This window comes from Sorex fumeus, unplaced genomic scaffold, assembly GCF_029834395.1.
Source record: "Sorex fumeus unplaced genomic scaffold, SorFum_2.1 ptg000048l, whole genome shotgun sequence".
NCBI lineage: Eukaryota > Metazoa > Chordata > Mammalia > Eulipotyphla > Soricidae > Sorex > Sorex fumeus.
This window is the reverse complement of record NW_026606105.1, coordinates 13,594,225-13,614,467: the sequence shown is the minus strand read 5'-3', so window position 1 is coordinate 13,614,467 and position 20,243 is coordinate 13,594,225. Positions and strand designations below refer to the sequence as shown.

The 20,243-nt window shown below is 41.2% G+C and overlaps 1 protein-coding gene across 2 annotated transcripts in view; it reads left to right on the top strand.

The window, feature by feature from the left end:
* The window catches only part of EXOC4 (exocyst complex component 4), an 850,139-nt gene that overhangs the window by 376,780 nt on the left and 453,116 nt on the right, over positions 1 to 20,243 (top strand). For both annotated transcript variants that reach the window (XM_056124006.1, XM_056124007.1), the window contains exon 10: positions 15,816 to 15,912. In XM_056124006.1, coding sequence (XP_055979981.1) covers positions 15,816 to 15,912 — 97 coding nt within the window. The remainder of the gene's footprint in view (positions 1 to 15,815; positions 15,913 to 20,243) is intronic.

Below are 20,243 nucleotides of genomic sequence, written 5' to 3'. Positions count from 1 at the left end.
TTAAACACAGAAGCCCCACCCTACCCTGCCCTGCCTGCTTCCACCAATCTCTGGAGACCCAAGGATCACACCCAGAAGCCCCTCCCTACCGGTACCAGATAAGTACCTCATAGGCCGACCTCCACTACCTCCACTACCCAGCGACCACAACGCTCCAGGCCGCTTTCTGGACACATCGTAAGACACTTAATACCCATCTTCCAAGATTACCGCACCATATTTGACGGGGCTCAAATGTGGTTAGAAGCATGGGAACACCTGCAAGGGCAATTAGAGACCCCCCTAAAAACCTCTATCCCTCTCAGAGAGCCTGGCAAGCTACCGAGAGTATTCTGCCCACACGGCAGAGCCGGGCAAGCTATTCGTGGCATATTCAATATGCCAAAAACAGTAAATACAATGAGGCTCATTCCCCTGACCTTGAAAGAGCAACCAGTATGGCAGTGTTAAGAAGGATGAGGAAGGAGAGACTGATAAAATCTCAAGGCCGAACTAAGCTGCCAAAATGAAGAAGGACTAAAATGATTGTCTGTACTTTCAATGCATGTATGCTGGCATCAGATGCATCCATCGAGGACCCGATGGTGCAAGTGTGAAAGATCAAGGATGACATTGTTGATCTGACCAAGATGAGAACCACATCGTGCCATTTTTGACACTGGAGAAGAACTCTTCCTCGGAACATGTGACAAAAGAGGCATTGGTGGTATTGGTGTCCTTATCAACACGAACTTGGCCATGAGCATTGATTCATTTGAATGTCTAACAACCCGAATTGGACGGTTACACTTGAATGGATGTGGCTCACTGCCAGCAGTTTCTATCTTCATTGTCTACACGCCAACATCCAATTATGATGAAGAAGAAATTGAGAAGTTCTACATGGAACAGGAGAAGTTCTATAAAGAAGACCGCACCTTCTACAAGATCATTGTCGGTGATTTCAAACGGGATTCCAAACGGGATTGGACCACTGTCTCCTTCATGCTAAATTCTACTTTACGGAGACAGGAGAAAAGGCTACAAAGTTTAAGAAGAGAACTCCCAGAACAACCACCAACTGGGAGCTCTTTGGCACTATTGCAGCAGCATGGGAAGATGCCGTCATTGACAACATTGATGAGAAATACGATCGACTGGTGAGCAGGGACACTGTCTCGTTTGCTAAGGCGTCAAAAATCAGAAGGGCTGGACACATAATGCGATTTGGAGACAACCGTTGGACTGGAGCTGTTACCGACTGGATGTCAAAAGATCGCATGGCCACCCCCCTACGAGATGGTCATACTTCTCCATCAAAATCCTGAACATTTGGTTTGAGGCTCTTTGTGTTCCTGGAGCTAGCAGACACCATTGGGCTACAATGTGATAGGGATGAATGGAGACATTACTGGCGCCCCCTCAAGCAAATTGATGAGTAATGGGATGTCAAGTGATCGAGTGATAAGCCTACAAAAACTATGCATTTGTATGCACTCTCTCTCTCTCTCTCACTCTCTCTCTCTCTCTCTCACACACACACACACACACACACACACACACACAGACACAGAGAATACTTGAAACATACAGGAAAAAAAGGATTCAGGAGCCAGACTCAGCACAGGTAAGACAAAGAATAAGATCGGCCAAGGACCTTGCCATATCACATTTAACATACCTGTGATATAAGCTCATCTCACGGTATTATTTTATTTAATGACCTTCACTCCCACTTTTTATATCGTTCTCTTTTCTTATTGTAATGTCTATTCAGAATAGCAGATTGATATTGATAGTTTTTTTTTATGCGAATGACTGCGACTGGTTCCCTGTTTCTCTGCATTCAAGCAATTTATTTTATTTATTTGCTTTGCTCTTTCAGCCACACCTGGCGGTGCTCAGGGCTTACTCCTGACTTTGAGCTCAGGGATCACTGCTGGTGGGCTCACAGGACTATATGTGGATTCAGGGGATGGAACCTGGATTAGCTGTTTGCATGGCAAATGCCCAACCTGCTCTACTATCACTTCTGGTCCCCAAGTAATTTTTTTTAAAGGTTCCCATATACCATTGTGTGGTGAACATCATGTTACCACATCTTGAATTCATCCATTGTAATATAATATACCAAGTACACAACAAACTATCCAGAACTAGAATGCTGGCATCAAGTATTATATAAACAGTTAGTGCTTAGGTTATATGCTTTATAGCAATCGTGGAGGATCAGATGGAATGAAAACTTTCAAAAATAAGATATGGATATGTGAGATAGTGTGAAAAGATATGATTGGAAACATTGCAACAATTTTTTTTGATTATGAATGGTGGATATTGAACTTGCTATCTGTTAGTGGAGAATGAAACATGATAGGCTTATCTTTCTTCCAGAGGTAATTGTCATTATTTCAATTGTAGAGAAATGAGAGGGCTGTGCTTCCTTTTATTGTATTCCATCTAGTACCAATTGGAGTGAAACCTGTGTTGGACGTCAGAGTGCTGCATGGAATGGTCATTTTGAATGAAATGTAAAGCACTGATTTCCCCCCCCCCCCTCCCACATCCCGACAATTATTTGCCAAATAAAGGTTATGCACAGCCTTTTGTTCTGCTATATTTATCCAGAAACAGGGAAAAAATGCTTCACCAGCTTTAATTTTGGGTGTTGTTCATGCCATGGCTCATGTTTTGCTGATTTGGAAGACCAGTTTTAATTCTGTGATATTACATAGAGCGACTGGAAAGTTGACGGATGCTGATTAAACCTAAATCATAACTATGGGTTTGCTGGTAAAATTATTTAAGGCCACCTGTGCCTCAATAATCCAGATGCTTCCAATGAGCCATGAAATAATGCTGTTTCGTTTTGGATGCCAGCACTGATTATCTTTGTCAGTAAGCTAAATGCTACCATGTTTTGCCACTGTATTGTGACTCTAAATTTGTATTTACAGAGCCCTTTATCTCCTATTCCTCATGATTATTTTAGGTTATTATATCTAGTGTCTATCATATCAACCCCTTTAAAATAATTCCTTTCCAACCATTGGGAGTATATAGATCTAAGCATGTCCGAGTGTGAAGACAACAGCACTTAACAAGACCATTTCTTCTGTATGAACTAGTATATTTATGCACAAAGCATTTCTAGTGACCTCGGCTCCATTGGAAACTGTTTCTCAGGCAAAATAAGATTGATGGGCTCAATCTGTTTTCAGCTTGATGCTTATCCACCGCATAAATCCACCACTCAGCTGGCAAGTCCTCGTCTACAGCCATGTTAGGTCAGCACTGAGATAGACTCATGTGATTAGAAAATGTCACTGCATTCTGTCATCTGTCCTAGTATTCCTGCTTTATTTTAACAAGAACTAATGGCCATACTGTGGAATCTTCTGTAATCTGAAACTTGAATGAGGAAAGAATCCTTGTCAGTTGGAATCATAGTTGATGAACCCCCAGTCTCACGGCATGATTTCCCAGTTGTATCAAGACCTCACGAGTCATCAGCCTTCAGTGCCTCCTCGCTGAGCCTTGGGAACAGAGCTGGCCACCTCGACCGGAGAGAGGGATTTCTGGGATTGGTAAAAAAGGATTTTCTGGAGATTAAAAGACTTGATGTGTGTATACCCATCATTCTCCTTTGCCCCGTACCCCATATAATCTTTTAATTAATGAGTTATTTAGAAGAAAAACCAACAATGAGCATTAGTGTGCAGCCTCTTTGGAAAACAGTCTGACGGTTATGTATAATTGTAGACCTTTTTTATTTGCCAGAGACTCTAACAGTTCAGACTCAATCCGTCTATGTATAGTGAAGAGAAACAGAAACATGCATGTGAATATTCTTAGTTATTTTATTCATTATAACCTGGGAGGAAATGTTCATCAACTAAACTACCTGTGTTGCCTATCTGCCATAGAATATGATTTGGCTCTTAAAAGTAAGAAATTCCTGATTTATCATACTGCATTGGTGAACTTTGAAACTATGATACTAAATGAAAGAAGCCATTCAGGAGAAGTAAAACAGATGGCTCCAGCTTACACAATGGAATTCTCTGCGATGGGTTTGCCACCCAAACATACTTCAGTGATTCATGATAATTAAAACTAAGAAATCAGTTAAAGATTGGGAGGAGAAGAAAGGATCGATAAATCTCCTTATGTAGCCGTAAAATAAAGTGAATTGCAGAATAATGTCATGAAGATAGCAGTGTTTCTCAAAGATGGCCAATTAAAGTTCCTCTGCATCTTATTGATCAACTACTTAAAACTATGCCGCAATGACTGTGGATCCTTTGGTAATTAGCTCATTTCTTGCATTTTGCTTTTCGTAGCGTGTGCCATTTCAGAGTCCATCGTAGAAACAATCTGTACTGTTACTAACAGCGCTTGCTTTGACATAGGCTGCTGGTAGACTTCTAGAAGCACATTGCACTTAGGATGCTCCCCTCACCTTGAACTTTTGGTAACCTTACTTTTGTCTTCATTCTTCTTTTTCTTCTTCTTTTTGTTTTCTTTTCTGGAGAATCATCCCATTCTCCAAAACTACTTTTATTATTTTATTGTATTCTATTATTGAATCACGGTGCAATGCACAGTTACAAAGCTGTTCATAGTCAGGTTTCAGTTATACAGTGTTCCAACACCATTCCTCCACCAGTGCATATTTCCCACCACCAATGTCCCCAGTTTCCCTCCTGCCATCACCTCCTCTCAACCTGTCTGTGGCAGACACTTTCCCACTTTCGCTCTCCTCTTCTCCTCTCCTCTCCTCTCCTCTCCTCTCCTCTCCTCTCCTCTCCTCTCCTCTCCTCTCCTCTCCTCTCCTCTCCTCTCCTCTCCTCTCCTCTCCCCTCCCCTCCCCTCCCCTCCTCTCCTCTCCTCTCCTCTCCTCTCCTCTCCTCTCCTCTCCTCTCCTCTCCTCTCCTCTCCTCTCCCCTCCCCTCCCCTCCCCTCCTCTCCTCTCCCCTCTCCTCCCCTCCTGTCCTCTCCCCTCTCCTCCCCTCCCCTCCCCTCACCTCCCCTCACCTCCCCCCTCCTCTCTCTCTCTCTCTTGTTTGCAGTTCAGATACTGAGAGGTTATCATGTCCAAGACTTTCATTTTACTGTTGGGGAATAATTAGGAACCATTTTCCTTTTATTCCTCTTTTTCTTTGTTATTTATTTATTTATTTTGCTTTTTGGGTCACACCCAGCCATGCACAGGGGTTATTCCTGGCTCTTCACTCAGGAATTACTCCTGGCGGTGCTTGGTGGACCATATGGGATGCTGGGAATCGAACCCAGGTCAGCCGCGTGCAAGGCAAACGCCCTACCCGCTGTGCTATCGCTCCAGCCCCCTTTGTTTGTTTTTTAAATGAAAAAACCACCTCCAAATAATAGATTTGTAGAAAATTTGCTTGTTACTTAGAAGTTTAGATGCTAAAATGTATTCAGTTCTTGCAATATAATATGCAGTTTTTTTTAAAAAATAAATATCTTGTCTTTAACCAAAATTCTTTTTTTTTTCTGTGGGGGAGACAGTGGGGAATTGGGCCATTCTGGTGATTGACAGGGGCTGCTCCTGATTCTGAGCTCACAAGTTACTCCTAGTGTTGCTCTGTGGCCCTTCAGGTGCTGGGGATCAAATCGGAGCTGGGTATATTGGGTCAGAGGCCTTAATCTTTGTATTCTCTTTGGCCCTAAATAAAATCTAATGTTCACTTGAGCCATTTGCTTCCTAGCTCTTGTTTAGTAGGAAATATCCAGCAGCTATAGGATATAGTGCACATATGGAATATACTTTAAAATGAAGTATTTTTCTTTTTCCTTCTGGGCTGAGATCCTGGGAATGTCTTTATTTCTTTCATGCCTTGGTTTTACCCCCAGGCCCAAATATTGCTTCAGACTAATTATTTACCCAACATGCAACTCAGTACCCTATGCCCCTACCTCTCACCCTATCTCTAATTCAATCAAGGGTGTCCTATGTATGTGATCCCAGGCAAAGTGTTAAGGCAGTTACTCGAAATTTCTCTTAAACTCCAACATCCCATTTCTTTAAAAGCCTCTCTCATTGGCCTTGACCCGCCACATATCAGCTTCCTCCATTGACTTATGCCAAGAGCTTTCCAAAGTCTTCTCAATCCATGACCCATCCATGGATGATTGTCCAAACTTTCTATGGAAACGTCAACTCATGTCCCCCTGCTTTCTGTCACAGCCAGCTGGATTCTATCCTTAACTCCAGCCATCAAACTCTCTCTTCTCCACTTTCATTTCTGCCCCAGAATAATCTAATGCTAGGCTGCTGCTATAAATTTCAGATATTTTCACCTCCCTGGACCCTCCACCAGGATTATCTTGTCATCAGTAGGGTTTTTTTGTTTTGTTTTGTTTTTGTTTTGTTTGTTTGCTTTTCTAATTCTGTTCAAAGACCAGTTCAGTTCATCACTCTCCACATTTCGCCCTGTTTCCCCACCAAAGTACCAAAGCAGAAATGTAGGTTTCAGGAAATTCAAATTCCTAGCTGCTTCTTTATGACCCCATTCCCCAGAAAGAATCCCATTTTCATTGATGATGGCATAGGGATAAAAAGCCCAGGAGAGTGTTTCTGGGTGTTCGTTGGTTTGATTTTGAATCATTAGGACAGACGAACATAGACTAGGGAGAGACTCGGCTTTGCTCTGCAGGAATAGCATGTGTCAGCCTCCCACCTGTTGTGGCTGCTCAGAGCGCAGAAATGTTGGATTCACTGAGCAGTGACAGCCAGTGCTTAAGGGAGGGTGGAAGGGTGTCCTGAAGCATATCTGTCACCCCCACTTCATCATCGTTTTAAGAACCAGAGTACCAACCAGCATCACTTGCTTTTTCCATGAGGCATGCCAGGTTCCTGTTGAGTTGGGGGTGTTTGGAATCTGGGCAAACATGTACTTTGTGAATGTTAGCCAAGACAGACAGAGAAACAGGGCCCCAGGCTGGTTGGTAGACAGTTTAACTGGCCATTTTTCAGGTATTAATACTGGTAGGCTCCACAGAGATCCTTCTCTGAACATCACAACCCTCTCTGGTCTTGGATTCCTAAATCTTCAAGAAGGCCTCACCAGTCCTTTCTATTTGCAGTAGTCCTTAAGACTGTTGTTTTTGCTCCTGGTGAGTCATGTAGTGGGAGAGAGAATTCTAATTCATGTCCTGTGCGTGATATTAGAGGAAATGGGTCTTTTTGACCTTGGTCCGTATGTTTTTACCAGATCATTGTCTACTGATATGATGGGTCTTATCCATAGAATGTTGTGTGTATTTTAGTTGCACCTACATGTTTTGGTCAAAGTGGCTTGTGGTGAATTGACTTGAATGATCAACGGCTATTGTTATAGTGTTGGTTCTATGCAACTGCATTCTATGAGTCAGACCACCATGAAATCAAAGTTCAGTGCTTCTTGTTTTAGAATTTGCCGTATTATTCATCATCTACATCAGTGTTTCTTAACCTTTGTCCATCTGTGCCACTTCACCTTGTTTGCTTTCTGTGAACCTGTGAATGCTGCCCGCCCCCCACCCCCCATCTCATTCTGTGCCTTCTCTGCTTCTCTGCATTAATATGATTTTTACCTGGGGCCTCCTAGAAAAATTATAGGTGTTCTCATGGGACCAGATGTTCCCTTGATGAGAAATTCTGATGGACATCGTTTGTTCCATTTTTGAATCCCATGAATATATAAAATGGTGCTAAGAATAATGCTATTTGTATATGTAGTTGGGGAAAATACTATTCATGAAGAAGACAGACTGACAGTTGAATACTGACCTACCATGTGTGTGATCTGGAACAAGACATTTTGGCTTTTCTTACTACCACCAACCTCCATGATGATATTTAAGGACTGTGATGAGGATTGGGTGAGATATCTTATGTAAAGTGTTCAGACCAGTATCCAGATTCCAGCAGGTTATACATAGTAAATATGAATTCTCTTCAGCTCTCCTAGCTTCCTATCTATTCTGACTACCTTCATAATCATCTTAGTTATCTATAATACAAATTTTAGAGCACTGAGGACCAAAATGTAGTGAGACAATACAATAAAAGCATCATTTACTTGTCTTACATTGAAAATAACTTTTTTATTTTCCATTGTGAGAGATTGTCTTCATAAGTAATATCTCAATTTTCTTTTTAGAACTTTCTTGAAACTTGAATTCTATTCATAGGATTTTGTAGAATTTATAAATTTGATTTTACAGAAAACACAACTGTCTTGTAGAAAATATTAAAAATCCTATTTTTATGGAAAACACAACTGTTTATTTTCCTGTATGGTTTGTGCTTAGAACTCATGCCTAAAAGAGACATTTTTATCATTTTCAATCCATTTCTTTGTTCAGATATTCATTCAGCAAATATTTACTAAAGGCTTATTATGTACAGAAACTGTTGTAAGCAAACAGGCTATGTATAGGAACAGAATCATAGTATATATACGTGTATGGTAGGTTAGAGTTGAATCCAAAAGACAGTTCTCTGAAGGTTCTTGTAGCCTGGACTAAAATTCTTTCCAGGTCCACTATCAGTTTGCCCTGGGAGGATAACCTCTTAACCACCCTGATATGTTTGATCTGGCTATAACAGGAGTGATTTGAGGGCAAGGAGAAGATTTTTACTTTGATTTTGTTCTTAATCTAGCACCACACATCATGCTCATAAAGGGACCATGTTACAAGTTTAGTGATTTAGCAAGAGCATGGACTTATAGTGATAACTTGTACTTTAATAAGAGATCTTGTTAAAGAGGGTTATCAGATTCTAAAAGGATTCCTTTGGCAAGGTGACAGCTCTGAATTCAGCGACAATTCAGTTGACTATTAGAGACAATTAACAACCCTCTTAACTGATGCAATCGGTAAATATTTATTGGATTATATGCCTTGAATCCTTAGAAAATGTTTATGATGTGCAAACTTCTGCAAAGAAATTTGCCTTTTCCATGGTTCTTTTCTAAGTGGAAGACAACTTTAAATCTAGAAAGCTGAACTGTCAAATGGGACTTATTACATTCCATGGCTCAAAAGTGACCACCAAAGTCTTTCCTGTTTGGGTCCTTGGCACAAGGCAGTTGTAATTGAAGCATCTGCACATATTTAATAGTGTTCATTTTAATTGAAAATAAAATAAGAACAGACAAGGACTCATTTCATTCTACCATGTTGTAAGTGTTCTCAGCAATTTTCTAAATCTTTTATTGCAGTAATGATGTCCCCTAATAAGTCAGACATGATTTAATTGGTTTTATTAATGATATTGACTAAGACAGTGTTGCCTAAAGTGACAAATACAACTTTTTTGCATTTGATCCGTGTGTGTGTGTGTGTGTGTGCGCGCGCGCGTGCGTGTGTGTGTGAATCATATTAGATCTTCGTCCCTGACTGTTTGGTAATCCTAAACGGAAAAGGGAAAACTGTTTGAGATGTATGAGGTGTCAAACACTGTACTGAATGCCCCTCGAGTATGTTATCTTACTTAAACCTCAGCCTTCAACAGCACTTACAGCAAATCTTTATTTGATAAACAATTTTTTTTAATCTTGGGGGAGTTAGAAAGCTGAGACTCAGAGAAGTTAGCTTTTATAGCACTTAATACTAATAGGGAGTAGCAAATCTGGGGTCTGGCATCCTTCCTTTTTATTCTTTCTACTGTGCTACCACCAAATCACAATGTTTGTTTCCATTATGAGGCATTAGTGGCATATTTCTATCTTATTGATTGTTCTCATTCTAAATGTCATCAGATTCTCATTGGGAAGAATCAAGGAATGATATATAATGGTGCTGATTACTTATCAGCCAATGAATTCTGGGAGGAGGGGTAGCCTAGGGGATCTAAGATGCTGTCATCCTGGGGTTATCAAGTCACTTGATGCTTCTTGACAATTGTCGTGGAGAGTCTGTCCAACCTTTGTTTTCATCATTGAGACAGGAACCATCACTGAGACTTCCTTTCTCCCACTCCTTCCTATGCTGTGTCTCTTTGACTTCTCACATTCTCGTCTGTTATTTTTTTTGTCAAAAAAAAATTCCGTCACCATTCCGTCACCATTCCATCACCATTCAGGGATTTCCCGGGTGCCCATCACCCAGCCCCTGACACCATGATTAGCTCATGAGGATAATGAATGAAGGGATGACGGGGTGCTCCGGCCTTTCCTGTCCTCTTCTCCAGACTGAACTGTCTACTTCTGAGGGGTCTCATGTTGGTGGCTCCCAAATTACTTGACTTATGTGTGTGTATTGTATGGGGGGAGGGGGTCAAGGGTAGAGGGGGATACATATGGAGAGATGAGTTTTGTCTTTCATCCAGGGTGCTGAGGTGCTAGAATAAATAGCTTGTGGGTGGACACTCACAGATCACTTGTCTTTGGCCACATCTTTGACCACTGTTTTAAAGCCTTATTTTATTTTTTAAAAATTTTTAAATTAAAATCATTTTATAAATAATAATTATAATTAAAACAATAACAAGTTAATATAAATAAAATATAAAATGAATTATTTTGTACTAATACATTTTAAGATTTACCTGATATAAATCCTACAAATGTACAGTTAGTAAGAGTGACTAAGAAAAGTTTAAGGGGCGATCTGAACAGGCCTACTGAAGTATAAAAGTGTGTTTTATCTTAAGAAAGGAAATATTGACCTTATGTCAGAAAATGTATTCCAGGAATTACTTAAGTATCTGCTTTAATAAAGATTGTAATAAAATTTCTGTGAATGTAAGAAAACACTTGAGCAACTATCCTTAGATTTTAGAGTAACTTTCCGCTGTTCAAATGACTTGTCTTATATTAAGGATGCTTATCAGTGAGCCAGTGACAAGTTTAATGGTAGTTTTAGTAAGCTGGACTTGGAATTCTGGTCCTCAAAGAAAGAAACCACCACCAGTGCATTGCAGCTGGCATTCAGTATTTAGGGGGCTGGGGCAATGCCGGGGCTTGGTAAGGGGTGGGGGGAGGAGGTTTCTATAACTGGAGATTTTGACTGGACGTCAAGTGTGTGTAGAGGAGGAGGAGGAGGGAGTTGCGTTTGTCATAGTTCTGCCCAAACTCTTCTTTTTTTTTTTTTTTTTTTTTTAAATTTTTTTTTTTATTTATTTTTTTTTTGGCTTTTTGGGTCACACCCGGCAATGCACAGGGGTTACTCCTGGCTTTGCACTCAGGAATCACTCCTGGCGGTGCTCAGGGGACCATATGGGATGCTGGGAATCGAACCCGGGTTGCCCACGTGCAAGGCAAATGCCCTACCCGCTGTGCTATCGCTCCAGACCCCCCAAACTCTTCTTTTTATCTCGTCTGACCCTGTTCTGTGAAATCAATAACTTTCTCACAGGGACTCAAAAGATGTGAAAAGCCAGACATCCTGTCATCCCTCCTTTAGTTCATGACTGGATCGGGTTCTCACTGACATTTCCAGTGGCTGCTGAACCACACTCTTGGCCTTGTGGCACGAGGCTACTTTGTCTCATCTTTCATTATCTGGGTATGCTACGTGACTGTTCATCAACAGATGTCCATTAAGCCTACCTGCTGCCTTTTGGGGGTTTGGGGGATACAGAGTGAATTATTTATGTTTTTTAGGCTTTTAACAGCTTATATAAGACTTTCACAAATAATCTTTCTAATTCTAATAAAATTCTAGTACGATAGGTCTGCATTTTTTTCCCCTTGCTTCATGCATTGGAGGTATTCTTTTTAAACCATCTTCCAGGAAGCTACTTTATATTTATTTATTTATTTATTTATTTTTATTTTGGTGTTTGAGTCTCACCTGGAGGTGCTTAAGGTTTACTCCTGGCTCTGTGCTCAGGGACTGCCTATGTAGTGCCAAGGATTCAAACAAGAGTAGAATGTCTCCAAGGCAAGTGACTTAACCCCTTATACTATCTGTCCAAAATGGAAGCTTCATTTCTGCAGGGTGGAAAAAAACATCACAAACTCATTACAAACAGAAGTAGTTCTATGCATTATTTCATATAATGTCACTGTTGAGGTTGTGGACATTGGAACGGAACATTTGACAGTCTGGGGACTTTTCCTGGTGCCAAAGGGAATGGTCCGAGGACTCTAGATGTGGGAAAGCATTGTGTGTTCTGTATGTGCAGGCACAGAGGTGAGCAGTGACCGAGTCTGCAGTATGCAGAGGTGCTGCTTTGGTTGGAACCACATCAAGCAGTCTGCAGTTAACAGTTCAATTGCTGAGATCATTAAGCTTCAGAATTTTTTGTTGTTGTAGGGTTTTTTTGTTGTTTTTTGGGTCACATCCAGCTATGCTCAGGGGTTACCCCTGGCTCTGCACTCAGGAATTACTCCTGGCAGTGCTCAGGGGACCATATGGAATCCTGGAAATCGAACCCGGGTCAGCCGCGTGCTACCCTACCCACTGTACTATCACTCCAGCCCCTAAACGTCAGAATTTTTGACATCATTGGAGATCATGTATGTACATGAACACTTTCATGCCCTTAAAAAATATGTTAAGTTTGCATAGATGACTTTGTTCTCTTTGTGTATAAACTTATTTTACAGCAAAGTATTTAAACACATACACATTTCTTTGGCGATTCAGTTCATTTTATGCTTTCGAAACGGAAGTGTTGAGAAAGAATGTGTATTTTCTGATGTGTATATATTGTATGGATATATTCTGATATAATTTTTATGTTTGTAAGCATGCCTTATGACCTATTGAGAATTTTTTTAAAGGAACCGTAGTGTTTGTGGTCATTTAATGTTCTCCTTTTGGTTTCCTTTTAACTTAGCAAAACCTCTAATGTTGCTGATCTGAATATAATCATACAAGATGGGTTTTTCTTTCAAGTGAGAAAAAGAAAACAGCCTCTGATTTTGCATCAGGAGCTACATGTACATTATGTATTCTGTCTTTCTTAAGAAAAAACATGCTCTGATCAGTGGTGTCAACAGCTGACCCAAGAGGGATTTGTCTGCACTCAGACGCCTCTGGGAAGCCTTGCTGATCCATGGTATGGATTTCTGAAGCTTCACATGTTTTTATCAGTCAATTTCCAAGATCCCTCAGAGACCATTAAGAGAGATAATAAATCATGTGAGATTCAGTTGTGTTTAGTATCATGCAAAACACTCTAATGAGAAAGAAAATGTTTGGCTTAGAAAAAAAGAAGGAGAATGGAAATGGTTAGTGTGTCAGGGAAACCCACCCTTCTTTCTGTCAGAGTTCTGGAACCGTTCAGAACAAAGTCAAATGGACGAATGGTGAAATGCTACTTTTAGATGGACAGAAGCTGGGGTGTTGTAGCCTAGTTTGTGGGCCAGATGAGCTTACTAATTGGTCAGGAAAGAACAGCTCACCCACTCACTGTGGGTTTAGACTTCATCCTTCTCTGTCAGGAAGGACCTGCTTGTAAACTTATGAAATTGACGCCTCCTAGCTCTATGCCTTCTGGCTTCAAAGTGGAATCTGGGCTGGTTGGCCAGGCATTCTGGCTTTTGACTCTCAATTTTACCAGGAGTGTGGGAAAGTTGGGGCTATAACAGACAGACCTGAACTGAGTTTGCTAGAGATAGTGTGTTTGGTGAGGGGGAGGGGGGGGGCTGGGGGTGATGCATTGCTCCCAATGTCTTGTTCCTCGTTTTCTCCTTTTCTAAACTCTAAACCTCAGGTCTTAACTCGGTGTCGTCTTAACGGCCATCAGTGGAAGACAATCATGAGTTTTTTTCACGTGTGTCTATACAAGCTGAGTGGTTATTCCTTATCCCGTGATGCTTCAGTTTTCCAATCAATAACTATTTACTCACCACATGAGGGAGAAGTGGGTGTCTTTTTGTTATAGGAGGTTCTCTCTAAGCCATCCGAGAGCACCAAGAGCAGAGCGTTAAACCATAGAGATAGGTATTCGCAGACTGGATTGAAACACTCTCCTCTAAGAAAGCACTTAATGACACAGTATATTAAATACAAACTTGACAGCCCTGAGTCCTTCTGAAAAGCTGAACCCGGCCTGTTACGTAGTTTTAAAAATACCTAAATTTATTTTTCTTCTGTTTGTGAAATGTTTATGAGAGCCCTATTGCAAACTTTTATTTAAAAAGCTTCCGGTCTATTTATAAATTGTGCCACCATCAAATATAGGAAACTTTTTTGATAAGGAAAATAAAGACTTTGAGTCATCAGGAAGCATTGTATAGTTTAATTAGCTGTCCCTTCCCCCATTTAGTTTTTATGAAACCATAGTGTAACTTATAATTAGCTTGGATCTGAGATTTGATGAAATTCATTTGTTTAGGTTCTGTGGATCTCGTATCAACCTTCCCAGCCAGCCCTGTGCAACCTGAATGATAATTCTTCCTTCCCCTGAAACTTCCATGTCTCTTTGTACCTCTTTGACCTGGTGAACAGAGAAACATTTTTATGATCTTATCAGTGATATCCTTGCATTGTTTCTCAAGTGTGCTTTTGATTATTAAAATACACACACACACACACATATTAGGTAGTTACAGTAGTTTTCCTGCACAGCAGAGCCTGGCAAGCTCCCCGTGCCATATTTGATATGCCAAAAACAGTAACAACAAGTCTCACAATGGAGACGTTACTGGTGCCCACTCGAGGAACTCAATGAACAATGGGAGAACAGTGCTACGGTAGTTTTAGGTCGATTGCCTCGAGCAGGCCCCAGTAACGTCTCTTTCATCCTAGCCCTGAGATTATATTCAAGGCTATTTAGGAGAATGAGACCCATCATTATTACTGGTATTTGGCATATTTGGTACGCCACGGGGAATTTGCCAGACTCTGCCCTGTGGGCAGGCTACATTCGATAGCCTGCAAGTTTGTCCAAAGTAGGAATGAGACAATAAGATGTCATAAAAAAAGTTCTGATAAGATGTCGAGCGGCCGCGTTTGTGGCTGCGCGGTTCCGGGATCTGTATTTTATAGTCTCTGAGTCTTGACCGCTGATGGGATTACACGGCGCCAGGGGGCCAGGTGGTGGGTGTGACCCCCGCCTACTGGAATTTGGAGGATCTGGGTGGAAGATGCTCGACTCCAATTCGAGTAGACTTGGAGGTCTCGGCCCCGGAACCCGCGTGGCTTTGTCCCTCTGCCAGTACCTTTATGTGTGCGGAGAGTGGTCTCAGCATGGTGGTGGCTGGTCCTGGAGGTCTTTGGCTGCCGGAGCCCTGGTCGGAGCGGGGAGGAAAGCTCAACCCGCTCCTCTCCAAGGGGCCCCGGGAAGGAACACCCAGGCGCGGGGGCAGAAGACTGCACTGTTCTCGTCCGGGATCTGTATTTTATAGTCTCTGAGTCTTGGCCGCTGATGGGATTACACGGCGCCAGGGGGCCAGGTGGTGGGTGTGACCCCCGCCTACTGGAATTTGGAGGATCTGGGTGGAAGATGCTCGACTCCAATTCGAGTAGGCTTGGGGGTCTCGGCCCCGGAACCCGCGTGGCTTTGTAGTTTTAGGTATCGATATAAAATTACTGTTCCCCACCACCAAACTGTCACTGACCCTCCAGCGCAGTCAGTATGCCCCCTCAAGTCTGCTCTTTATTAATCCTCTCCCCCAACACACACTAATGCTTTTTTATTCCAATGCCAAGGTCTTTTCATGGAAAAAAAATGGGGTTTCTCTTGCTCTAGAGTGAAAATACTGATCCACAGTTTACGAAGACTGAATTAAGTCACTTAAAATAGTATGGTTGAAATCCAAGGCAATTGTCTTTGAAGATGGTTCTCCTGGGGACAGAGTGAGTGTCTTCTGTGAAAGTTGCTATAAGCTAAATCTCTGTTTTTTTCCCTTTTTTTTTTTTTCTGAAAGGGGGCCCAGATGACAACTTAATGGAAGGTGGAGGAACAAAGTTTGTCTGCAAACCTGGAGCCAGAAATATTACCGTTATATTTCATCCATTACTAAGGTAAGTCAGATTGTACGATGTACTTACGGAAAATCAATATTTTCATTATTTTATGCTGATGTGCTGAGTGCCAGTAGGTTAGTCAGTATTGAAACGAGTCATAAAAAGCTTGTTCCATTTTCTCAGACTTCACTATCAAGGTTAGTCAATAGAAGAAATAATGTTAACTTCACTAAATATTTGTTCTCAGGGGGGATATTCTAGAACCACTTTTATATGATTTTTCTCTCTTTCTCATTACTAGTCCCTGGTCCACCTCTCCTTTCTTTGTTTCAGGGATGGAAAGGTTTGGTGTCTCACAGGGCAAATCTAGTCTGCCATTTGTCTTTTTAAATAAAGTTTTGCTGGCACATAGGCCACTTCCTCCATTGATGTGCACTCCAGAGCTTCTTTCGCATTCTTTTTTTTTTTTTTTCCCCTTTATTTTATTTTATTTTTTTTTAAAGTTGTAGATTTACAATTTTTTGTGCTTTGGTTTCAATTATACAATGATCAGATACCCATCCCTCCACCAGTGCCCATTTTCCACCACCATGGATAATATCCCTCCCACCCCCATCCCCCCATCCCCCCGTCTCTGTGGCAGGGCAATCCCCTGTGTTCTCTCTCTCCTTTTGGGTGTTGTGGTCTGCAAAAGAGGCATTGAGTGGCAAACATGTTCAGTCCATAGTCTACTTTCGACATGCATCTCCCCTCCTGGGAGGATCCTCCAAACATCCTTTATTTGGTGCTCCCTTCTCTATCTGAATAGCCCTTTCCTCTAGGATACCCGGCTGGCCTCTAAGTTATGGAGTAATCCTCCTGGTGCTGATCTCAGCTATTCTTGAGTATTAATCTCATACTTTGTTACTTTATATCCCCCAGATGAATGCAATCTTTCTATGTCTATCCCTCTCTTTCTGACTCATTTCGCTTAGCATGATACTTTCCATATTGTACCACTTGTATGTAAATTTCATGACTTCATCTTTTCTAAGAGCTACATAGTACTCCATTGTGTAGATGTACCAAAGTTTCTTTAACCAGTCATCTGTTCTTGGGCATTCAGGTTTCTTCCAGTTTCTGGCTATTGTAAAGAGGGCTGCAATGAACAAACAAGTGCAGATGTCACTTCGACTATACATTTTTGCCTCTCTGGGATATATTCCCAGGAGTGGTATTGCTGGGTCAAATGGGAGCTCAATTTCTAATTTTTTGAGAATCGTTCATACTGTTTTCCAGAAGGGCTGAACCAGTGGACATTCCCACCAACAGTGAAGGAGTGTCCCTTTCTCGCCACATCCACGCCAGCATCGGTTGCTTTTGTTCTTTTGAATTTGGGCCCGTCTCTGAGGAATACTGGTTAAACTCCACAAGAAGAAAACATCCAACCCCATCCAAAAATGGGGCAATGAAATGAACAGAAACTTTCTCAAAGAAGAAATCCGAATGGCAAAAAAGCACATGAGAAAATGCTCTACATCATTAATCATCAGGGAGATGCAGATCAAAACCACAATGAGATACCATCTCACACCTCAGAGACTGGCCCAAATTCTTTCGCATTCTTAATTGCAGAGTTGAATATTTGCAGAAAGCCCACATAGCTCCCAAAGCCTAAAATCGTCATGACCAGGCCTTTACTGTAAAAACAAGAAAATGCAGATCTGTGATCTTGCTCCTTAATTTACTCTAATGACTTAGCTCTCTTTTGAGAAATGGCAGATTTCTGAACAGATCTGATGTACAGTGTTACAGGCCCCTCGGTAGGTCTGGCCATTTTCAAGTGGAAATTGGAAAAGAAATGGGCACGGAAATAGTGGCTACTGTGGTCTTTGATGTCTTAGTCTCTGGCACAGGAGGCAGTCACAAGACCCATCTGGAGAAGTCCCCCGCTCTCACTTGGACTGGGAAAGATCTTCCTTTTTCTTTTTCTTTTTTAAAAAATTTTTATTAGTGAAACACCATGAGGTACAGTTGTAGACTTACACATTTTTGTGCTTGGGTTTCAGTTATACAATGATCAAGTACCCATCCCTCCACCAGTGCCCATTCTCCACCACCCCTGATCCCAGCATCCTTCCCGCCCCCCATCCCCCTCCCACCCTGCCTCTGTGGCAGGGCATTCCCTTTTGTTCTCTCTCTCCTTTTGGGTTGCTGTGGTTTGCAAAAGAGGCATTGAGTGGCAATCATATTCGGTCTATAGTCTAAGAAAGGGACAGACATAGAAAGATTGTATTCATCTGGGTAACATAAAGTAATAAAAAAGGAGACTAACATCCAAGAATAGCCGAGATAGGTGCCAGGAGGTTTACTCCATGGCTACGAGGCCAGCCACACATGCTAGGGGAAAAGGCAGCTTAGATAGAGAAGGGAGCACCAAATAAAGCAAGATCTTTCTTGGATGCATAGGAAGAGTATGATCGCTGCCCCACCAGCCCGAACTACGCTTTAGGGGTGGTGCCCTGCCAGAAGCTTAGGTCCTGTGGAATTGTTCTGTGACCTATACACAGGTTTTAGTCGCCAGTGAAATCTCCACCTGAGGCCAGGTGGAGAGTTTCCAAATGAGTGGGGGAAACCAGGAGGGTCAGCCTCATGGTCTGTGTTGGTACGAGCTTTTTGAGGCTGGTATCTCCTGCGGAGTCTCTGTATCAGAGATATGCCACTCCAGTTCACAGAGCCCAGCCTCTCCTGTTGAGGTGTGAGCACAGAGTGGGTGCTGTGGTTAGGGCAGGACTTCCACAAGACCGCCCCCATATTAGCAACTACAGTGATAGCTTTGTTACAGGGACTCTTCAGAGATCAGCCTGACAGCAAAGCCACGGGCCTGTCATCAGCCCTTGTCATCAGCACTGTGTACTCCAAAACTAAAGTCCAGATGGTACATTTTACGTTAGGGGTGTTTTGTCCACAACAAACAGAGGAACTTCAAAGGCCACAGATCTCTGATAGAGTGTGAATTGCGTGGATTTGTTTTTTCTATAATGAACCCATCGAGTGTATGGGGTTTATTTTCATGTGTTGGATCTGAGACTCCTGGGTTCATTCAATGAGAGAGGCCTCACATCTTTCCACTAATATTTAAGGCATTTGGAATCATCACATTTCAGCAAAAGAAACTGAATTGGTTGTTGATAATGCTATACAGGCTTTACCCAGAACACCAACAGTTGTTACTTTCTCATTTAACAAAGACTTTCTAAGTTCAAGTCGCTGATTAAGGTGACCACTTTTTAAGATTGTTGTGGAATATGTTACCTGATATGTTTTGAGTGCACAAACAGAAATATAAATTAAAATCCAAACCTCTGACTTCCCTGCAACGTAAAAATGAGAGCTTTGTAAAGCAATGTTATGAGGTCGGTAAAAACAAAAATCTTTTTATAACTGAAGTGTAGCAAGTACATTTATGTAATTTAAGAAACATGGAATTAAGGGAGTAAGTTTATTTTTCTCTCAAGTTTAGTTGATGACATGCACATACATGTGAGTTACAGCATATAGAATTTCTAGATTAAATAACAATGGGCATTTATATCAATTGACTTAAGTAAGTAGTTTAATACTTATTGTCTCCCCCAATTACCATTGATTTCTACTTAGGGTTGCTAATTGTTAGGAAAATGGGAAAATAACTTAATCATTATAGACACTTTCTAGCCTACATTTCAACCATAGTTTTTACTGCTGTTATGCTGATAAATGAAATATGCTTTATTTGTCCCTAAGTAGAGAATTAAACCCATTGCAAGGCTTGTTTGCTTCTTTCCTCAGAGAATTTTTGCTAAACTTTATTTTTAACATGAAGTTATCAGTATGGAAGAAAAAATATTTAACATGTAATAAAATGTTTTTCTGTTAAAACATTGGTAGAATTTAGTGCATTGTAATCTTGATAGTTATATTTTGGTATTGTACTTATGTGGTTTAACTCGGGAATTCTTTCAAAGCTTGATAGAACTGGTTTACGCAGTTGTTTCGGTTCATTCCGAATTTTAATGTATTATTGATTAGAACTGAAAAATATTTTGTTGCATGATATAAGGACTTTGCCGTTCTTTGTGTATCTCTTAATAGAAGTTGCAAAAATATTATGTGGTCCGCAAGGTAAGTTTATTTCTTGCCCAAGCAGGTAATCATTACAGCATTTAAATTATTCTGTGTTTTAAATGGCACCCTTGCCTCTGAAACTCATTATAAAATCTCAGTTGAAAACTTGTAACGGTTTATGAAACTGTAAATGACTAAGATTTTTTAGTAATGTTTTAGTTTTTACGGTTCGTCATTTGCTGAATATTGGATTTATTATTTTTTGCTCAAGTTTGATGATTTCCTGTTGGTTATGAGAAGAT